General features: G+C 32.1%; 3 protein-coding genes and 1 long non-coding RNA gene across 4 annotated transcripts; 2 read left to right on the top strand and 2 right to left on the bottom strand.

Moving 5' to 3' along the window:
• Positions 1-4: 4 nt before the first annotated feature.
• Positions 5-912, bottom strand: IDH-IV (isocitrate dehydrogenase IV; the record flags this gene model as incomplete). Its single annotated transcript, NM_102983.2, has 1 exon — positions 5-912. The coding sequence occupies one exon, from the start codon at positions 910-912 to the stop codon at positions 268-270; it is 645 nt and encodes a 214-aa protein (NP_174526.2). The 3' UTR covers positions 5-267.
• A 683-nt stretch (positions 913-1,595) lies between these two features.
• AT1G32470 (Single hybrid motif superfamily protein) lies at positions 1,596-2,691 on the top strand. Its single transcript, NM_102982.4, has 4 exons — positions 1,596-1,860; positions 1,957-2,045; positions 2,135-2,305; positions 2,388-2,691. The coding sequence occupies exons 1-4, from the start codon at positions 1,749-1,751 to the stop codon at positions 2,514-2,516; spliced, it is 501 nt and encodes a 166-aa protein (NP_174525.1). The 5' UTR covers positions 1,596-1,748; the 3' UTR covers positions 2,517-2,691.
• Positions 2,669-3,877, bottom strand: AT1G32460 (uncharacterized protein). Its single transcript, NM_102981.2, has 2 exons — positions 3,703-3,877; positions 2,669-3,152 (listed from the first exon to the last, which is right to left on the bottom strand). Exon 2 carries the CDS (start codon positions 3,134-3,136, stop codon positions 2,858-2,860), a length of 279 nt encoding a protein of 92 aa, NP_564403.1. The 5' UTR covers positions 3,137-3,152; positions 3,703-3,877; the 3' UTR covers positions 2,669-2,857.
• On the top strand, positions 2,676-3,698 carry AT1G06573. Its single transcript, NR_139108.1, has one exon. It is a non-coding gene; the product is annotated as an other RNA (long non-coding RNA).
• Positions 3,878-8,945: the final 5,068 nt, after the last annotated feature.

The raw sequence follows: 8,945 nt of genomic DNA, 5'->3' as shown, positions 1-8,945 counted from the left end.
TAAGTCAATCCAAGTTTGCAATTACAGAATCAACAACCTCTTGTGTAGTTGTATTACTGTTCCCACACTTTCCTTCAGAGATAACACGTGTCACGGCGGTTTTAAGCCGGTCGGCAAATAAAGGAAGCAGAAGATGTCTCAGCATCATAACCGAAGAGAACAGTAACGCCACAGGATTTTTATGGTTTCCTACTGATCCAACTTGCTCAAAGATTGCATAGTCATCACCAAAACTTCCTCCAGCAACACCAGAAGCAATGTTTGCAATTATAGCCCATAGAGATTTGGAGTTACTATGACGTCGAATCGCTCTGGTTTCTCTACTAGCTGCAAACAGCAGTTATTAATACCGATTTCGTTGTAGGTGATGTTTGGATACATTTTAGCAACTTCTTGACAAGACTCCAAGAAAAACGCATCAGCTAGTTTTTCGTATTTTCCATTGTTGTGAACTGCTGTAACTTTCTTCCTTTTGCTGAAGTGAGCATATTCAAAAGCATACTTAGCAATACGATCTGACCAGAACTTTGTCATTGTCACCTGAAAACTCTCTATGACACCGGGAACAACTTCGTGCTCCCGACCTGCATATTCGCCTTCCGTGTTCTCTCTGATCACCACGATGTCAACATTCTCATGGCGACTCGGTTGACCATTAAGATTAAAGCAGTCGACAAGAGATGCAAAGAGATCAAGCTCTTTCCTTGCACCACCACACAAGGAGTTATTGACTCTGCCATTCAAGCACACTTTGTTCTTCCGTATCGAGTCCACCACTTCCCACGTCAAATGATTCATATTTTTCCCCTTTATGATGTATGTCTCGAAGTAGACCGGCGCTTGCATTGCATCCATCACCTGGTGCACCGCGTTTGTCACATTGCTGTCGATAACCGTAACAGGCCTAGGCATATATGTTGCGGATCGGGTCTGAATTTCAGACCTGGCAGAGATTCTACTGAGATTATTTCAGGAGAGATATTGATTTGTGAGACATCCCCCGCCTGCAATTTTGCGTGGAAGATGATCACTTGAATCAGTAATGGTTGTAAGAAATCACAAAACATTACGCCGATCCATGACATTGCTCTTTGAAAAGTTAAAACAACTAGTTTTAATATATATCATGTAATATATAGTTTTGAGACAGATTGCAAGGAGTTGACACAGCTTTTGGACACTTCTGATGAGTGACCCGCTTTTTCTTCTGAGTTAGAAAATTTTATTCTTTAAAGTCTAGCTTTCCTCGTTTTTCTTTATCTTTTATTCCACGTTTAAACAATGTCCGTGCTGATTGTCTTGCTAAAAGCCAATTGTTAATTAATGCACTAACTCATGCTTCTTATATACTAGATTAGATCCTTAAAGTTCTCCGATGTGGGATTAATTACTCATTACCTTCTAAATTTCAATTTCTGGCCGACACTATAAGGTACCGTAAACCTCAAGTTATTGTGTTTATCAGCTTTGTGGGCCGAAATAACCCCGTTTAAGTTTTTTTTTTTTTTGGTTTCTTTATTCATTTTCATTTTACTTTTTGTTCAAATTCAAAACCTTCTGACTGGTCGAGAAAGTTTGGGTCACACTTTTTTCGACGACAACATTAAGATGAGGCCTTTGTTTTCTGCCATACATCTAAAGATAGAACACAAACGTCAATAAAAGCAATTAAGATCTCTCTTTACTGTTTTCCCACTTTTCCTTTGAGAAAACTCAAAACAAAGTAAACAAACAAACCAGAAAAAGGAATGGCACTGAGAATGTGGGCTTCCTCTACAGCAAATGCTCTCAAGCTCTCTTCTTCTGCCTCCAAATCTCATCTCTTGCCAGCTTTCTCCATCTCCAGATGCTTCTCCTCAGGTAAGAAAACAACATCTTGACACAACTTGTATGTTGCATTGGTTCTGTTTTAGGACTCTTGTCTGAAATTCTTTAGTGGTTGTTTGGGGTTTTAAGTGTTGGAAGGACTTAAGTATGCAAATTCACATGAGTGGGTGAAACATGAAGGCTCAGTTGCTACAATTGGTATCACTGACCATGCGCAGGTAACAAAGACATAACTCTTAGAACTAGTTTAGATCAGATTATGTGTCTGAAAGAGAGAGATTATATGTATATGTCGATGATTGTGCAGGACCATTTAGGAGAAGTTGTGTTTGTGGAGCTGCCTGAAGCAAACAGTTCAGTGAGCAAAGAAAAAAGCTTTGGAGCTGTTGAGAGTGTTAAGGCCACAAGTGAGATTCTATCTCCAATCTCTGGTGAAGTCATTGAGGTTAACACAAAGCTCACCGAGTCACCTGGTTTGGTAAGTTTTTACATTTTGAAAAATACCTCTGTTTGTAGTGTGGCGCAGATCAATCTGATTAGTCGATTTTTCATTTGTGTAGATCAACTCAAGCCCTTATGAAGATGGTTGGATGATAAAGGTGAAACCGAGCAGCCCCGCGGAGTTGGAAGCTCTGATGGGTCCAAAGGAATACACCAAGTTCTGCGAAGAAGAAGACGCTGCTCACTAGGGTTTCTTCGCCTTTTATCTTTCCCAAATGTTCGAAAAACAGAGCAAAACAAGAGAATCCATGCTTTAGTTTCAATCTTTCATTTCTCAATGTTTCTTACCACTCTCAACTTGTATCAGTGTGATACTAATTTGATTAAAAGATCATCCAATGAGACTCATCAGAGCTTTTAACTTTATATAAGACAGGTCAAACAAGCACACAATAAAAGAAACTTCATTGATTTTCAATCATATAGTTAAGGAAGAAACGTTAACATATAACAATGGTCAACTTTTAGACCAAACCAAAAGTCTTTTGCATAAGAAAGTAAAGACTTCTTCAAGCTGTACATTAACTTCCTATCCACGACATACACCGTTCGGCAGGGTCGGCGAAACAGCTACATCCACATCCGGTGAAGGCGACGGTGACTCGTCGTAGGATATCGAAATCAGCTCATCTCTGAGCTTCTCCGCATCATCTTTGTTTCCTTTGGCACTTCCGTTTGAGATATAGGTGACAGGCTTCACATCTGAGTAGGTTATAACCTCGTCTTCCTCGGGTGAAGTGTAGGAGATTTCGATGAGCGATTCACGAGCTTGTTCTTGAGAGGTCTTGTTGTTCCTCGGTTGTTCCATCAATACCTTTAAACTTCTGCATATTTTTAGACCACAAGGAACAAACCCAAAACACAATTACATTTCACTACGTTTTCAATACCATATCCATTCTAATCCAAATCTTAATCATATTCACATTGCAAACAAAACCAATTCATCATTAAAAAAAATCAAAATTCTCCAACCAACACTACAATAAATAAAAAAAAGCAAAATCTAGACCAATCCATGGAACCCAGTAAAAAAAATTAAAACTTTACAATTCATACAAATAATTAAACGAATCAAACACTAATTTTTAAACAAACCCAAACCCTAAATTCTCAAAATTAGCACCCAAAGTCAACGCAGTTTCTCGATCTTTTTGTAAAAAAAATTCATCATGCGATTTTATCGGGAATCAGAGCCATAAACCTAAATTAATTATCCTTATCCAATTGATTTAAAACCAAATCGAAGTGTTTTTTCTTTCTCTCCGAACATATTCTCTCGAGATTTTCCCACGGAAAAAAAACCTAAAATTTCGGATTCGATTATAAACAGAGAAGAAATCGGAAAATCAGAGGAAGAAGAGAAATCGGTACCTTGGGGCAGATTCTTCGGCGTACGGTAATGGAAAAAAAAAACGGAAGGATGGAGACAAATTGGATAATATTTTGGTTTTGATTTTTATTACCAAAAGATTTATGTTTACACGTTTTTTTATTTGACCAAAAAGGGGTTTAATATTCTTTGCCAGCTCGTTCACACGTAGACAATGATCTTCAATTAGCAAGTGGTGCTTTTTATTGACAACTAGGTCCTTTATCTTCTCTTATATTTAGCATTTACACATCGTAATCTTAGTGAATCGGTTAATAGTATCGGTGTTTTTGGCAGCCTAACGCCTAAAAATCTAATCTCAAAACAAAATTTTTAAATAAAATTTTTATATTTATATACAATTGAATAATAATTGAAACACTTTGAAGTAAATGATATATGAAAGTTTTTTTTAAGAAAACAAAAATACAGTTTGAACTATTTAAAATAAACTAAAAGATCTTAGACATATTTCAATCGGTATAACCCCATTTGATAGCCGTCTAATCCGTTTAATTAGCGTATCATCCACCAAATCTAATACTGTGCCTAAAAAGACCCCAATCTATTTTATATTTTTTAACAGTGGTGATATAAATTTGATTATGATAAGTGCAAAACATGTTCAAAAGTATGAGAAAAATGAAACTGAAATAAAAGTTGTGTAGTGTTAAAAACAAAATAGAACTTAATAGTGAACAAATATATTTAGAATGTAAAAATAGGATGTGTAGTGTCATTTTATTTGCTCTCCATTTTACATGTTGATACATGACATCTGTATGGTCCAACTTTCCTAATTTGCGATATGAAAAGATTGTTTTGGTAATAAAGTTGTTATTTTTTTTTAATATTACTTTTCAATAAATTTGTCTGCGAAGAAGGTTCTTTTCTATCTATGATCCTACTATATTATTTGGGAAGTACATTTTAAATATAACCTTAATGTTTGTAAGTAATTACATAGGTATGCCATTAGAAATAAAATTTTAAAGAGTAAATTAATTTATATTTTTAAGGATTAAAAAGTCAAATACTAATTTTAATTAATTAAATTTAATTAAAAAACGAAATACATTATTAATTTCCAAAAATAATAACCAATCAAAATCAACATATAAGATTTGATATCTAAATTTTAATTAATTTAATTTAATTAGAAAAACGAAATACATTATTAATTTCCAAAAAATTAACCAATTAAAATCAACAAATTATATTTGATATCTAAATTATCATATTAATTTTTTTATTAATTATTATAGTTCACTTCTCATCTTTATATGATTCTATTTTTGCGGAAAAATAATATCATCATTATAAAAAAATAATTAGAGTTTTTTCCCATATGCCATAATTTGAATTTTTAAAAACAAATATAAACTGTTCAATACATACAAAAATATTATAACGGGTAAAAACTAGATTTAAGAAAACTTTCTACTGAGTAACGAGTCATAATTTGAAATATTTATATTCAATTTCATACATATTATATTGAAAATTTATAATCTTATATACTACAATAATTAATAACATATTAGATGTGATTCAATTTTTGATACAAGTTGAAAATCCTAGAATTGCATGTTTAGATCGATATTGATACAAAATGGTATACTACAGGTGAAACTCTTAAATTAACAAACAAACTACAAGTGTATAATCTTAAACACTAAACAATATAGATAATATCAACAAAACATATACAACTCACAGTTTACTATATATTTAAAATCAAATAAAATAATATCAAATATTTTTAAATCATCTTTACAATAAAAAAATTTTAGTTTAACTAAAATATATACTGCAGGTTAATATCTAGATTATAGGGCTTATTGGATCTAAAGACGGATCATCAAAGATTTTTTAAACTGAAGCAAAATATATTGAATATTCAAATATCTATCTGTTACCAAATTATAAACAAATAAGTCAATTTAATATTTTATATACGAAATCAATTAAATCTTAATCACATAAAAATTAGCACAAAAAAAGTATTCATCAATTAAAAAATTATCAAATCTCTGTGTTATATAAGTTTTGATACTATATTCAAATAAAGTGTAATATACATTTTCAATTTATATTCTTTAACTAATTTAAGCTAACTAATATATTTGTTAATCTTATACCTATCAAAACCGACTATCGTTTCTTATTTCTATAGTATTTTTGCAAGACTTTTTTGGTGGATTTGGATAAAAGTGCATTCGGGTCATATGGTACATTTTCCTATTAAATAAATATGGTGCACTCCTATGTTATTAGCTAAAATGTTTAGATTCTAATTCAGAGTGATATCATTAATAAATTTAATATTAATAAAATTAATATTAACAAAATAAATAGCTTTTTGGCAAGACAGATTTGGAGGGACGGGTTTTTGAATCAACATTAATAAAAAAGTAAAATATAATTAATCCACCGTTTCAATACGGGTTAAATCTTTAATTTATTATTTTTTAAGACCACTAATATTAAACATATCAAATCATCCTAATTTAGAAAAGATTATATAAAACCAAAAATGTTATGTGGTATGTATAATATTACTATATATAAAATTAAACTATAGATATAAATGTATTAGAGAATGATACAATTTGCAAAGCTTTTCTATATAAAAAATTATTCTTAAATGTTAAAATTACTATTTTTAAAAAAAATCACGGGACGGTAAAAAAATTACAGAACGAGTTCTACTAATTAATCACTTATCATTATAATTTTCTGTTAAAAAACAGACTTGAGAGCAAACTTTTACCTTTCTCGGTTCTCGGGTGAAACGATATCAAAAACTAATGAACTACCATATTTTGTTTTCTTCTTTATTATCCGCAGATTATTTGAATTAACATTTGTCAAAATACATTCGTTTGGAGAAAACTTACCCATATTAGTAGAGAATCTACATTGGTAGTTTTTACTCAATTATGCTTATATACGTTTCATTTGAAATCATGAGAAACACTCTCTCTCTCGTTTCCACAAGTCATTTTTTATTAATTTGTTTTTCTTTGCAGCAAATCAAATCACCTATGATTTATAACATTAATTAAATATTTATATATATATATATATATATATATTAAATGCTAATCAGAGTAAGTAAGCAGTGAATTATAATTTCTTGAGTTCTTCGTTAGGTCGCATTAGATCGTTTGAGTTTTGCTTTTGAATTAGATTTTTGCAAAATGATTTTATTTTGTAAAAGATTCAAAACGATTAGTTAAAAGTAAATGCAATAAAAAAAAGAAGTAAATGCAATTAAAAAAATTATGAGAGTAATTTTAGCAGATAGTTGAGACCGGTTATGGGAGGCAGTTGAATCTATATATAAGGATTTGAGATAAATACATATAAAATTATGTATTCTAAGTCACAACTAATATGCATTGTAAGAACAATTGTACAATCTTTACACAACTATTGATCACATCATTCATAAACTGTTTTACATATGCATATTATAACGATAATATTAGTTTTGGTAATGGCCAAGGATACTATGGTGGTCAAACTAGTCTCGGTAGACGTTAAGAGAGCTACAATCAGAAAACTAGTCGTTGTAGTTTTAGTGGTGGCCAGATAAAATCTGGCGGTTAAACTAGTCATGGTAATAGCCAGTGGGAACTATAATGGTCATGATAGTTTCGGTGGTGACCATAAAAGCTACGATAACAAAACTAGAGATATAAACAGTTTTTCTTAGTTCGTTGTTTTTACAATTTCAAAACATGCTCTAAATTAATGTGAAAGTTAAACTAAAATAACTAAAAAAATATGGATATACTTTCCCATCGTTTCTACACACGCCTATGCAAGGTTATGATGAAGACCGTGGTCATTTAACTCATCGAAAGTTGAGAGCAATTTCTTCCGGCCAATATGTCTGTGGATGTCGGATTCACACACTCAAGTATTTATTTATTTAGTGAGAAGGATTATTCTTGATGACAAATGTATGAGAAAAATGAATTAATGATTATAGAGAAAACTATGAGTTTTGTAAGAAAATGTGTATAGTATGTTTGCCCAAAAATGCGTGTGTCTTTACATGACCTTTGACCCATAATTTATACTCAAGGAATACATTTAATTCTCATTTACACACAATTATTCCATCTTAAATGTATCCTTTTTAGTTTTCGAATTAACTATTCAAACGTTCAAATTTGAATTGACTCCGGGCTCCCTGAACCTTATCTTCCGGCCCACTTGGCTCTTCAATCCGAACAACTTTGATCTCGTCGTCACATCCACCTCGCGGTGTGACCACTTCGCTCGTATTCTCCTCCTCGCTCAGCGAAGACCGTGGGCCCTTCCTCCTTTGGGCCTCTCCTACCTACATGGCAATCTTTGGTAGGTCCCGAACCCGTGATGCGGGATCTGATACCAACAATGTGTAGGCCACTATAAGACCAAATATTGGAATACCATAGAAGTCCAACAAAACCTAGAGATCATTGATGATACTCCATGGCTTTGGGTTTGTGATGGGAATCAATAACTCTAGTCATGTCGCTCGAGTCGGATTGGAGTAGCAACGAAAAACCTCTTGTTATCGCCAAATTTGGAATTGGTGTCGGTGCTGCCGAATATCACCCTTTTCAGATTTCTTATATATGTTGATTAGGGTTTTTTCCATTTTATGGGTCGTTTGACCGTGTAAACCTATCATTGTATTTGTCCATTTAAACGAAAATTAATATAATAATAAAAGAAAAAATTAATGTGCATTTGATTGATTAGTTATTTTTTTTTTGTGTGTGAAAATAGACATTTGATTAATTAGTTGGTTTGAACTTTAAAGCATATGTCGTCTATAGGGCCTTTAAACTATGTATGTAGCCTTAAAGCCCAAGCTTTCCTTAGTTGTGCACAAAGCGGCCTTTGATTTTTTTTTTACGTCAAAATAATTATATTAATCAATTAGAGTCATTACAAAAGTATCGATCAAGCCAAATAGGTAAAGAACCAGAACCAAAATAAAAATAAGAATAGGTACAATCATATTTCGCTAAGACATGTGCTAATTTGTTTCTCTTTCTTCTAATAAAACCAAACTGAATGCTTGCCAATTTATTCGCCCAAAAACGGATGTCCTCCAGGTGATTTGCTAAGGAACTGTGAGACGAAGTCCCATAATAAAAAGTGACGGTGTATTTAGATAAATAGCAAGTGCTTCAATTAAAAAATGATAAAATGCTACATAAGTACATATAAGAATGTGGTC

Source organism: Arabidopsis thaliana (assembly GCF_000001735.4).
Source record: "Arabidopsis thaliana chromosome 1 sequence".
Taxonomy (NCBI): domain Eukaryota; kingdom Viridiplantae; phylum Streptophyta; class Magnoliopsida; order Brassicales; family Brassicaceae; genus Arabidopsis; species Arabidopsis thaliana.
This window is presented reverse-complemented; position numbering and strand designations above follow the sequence as displayed.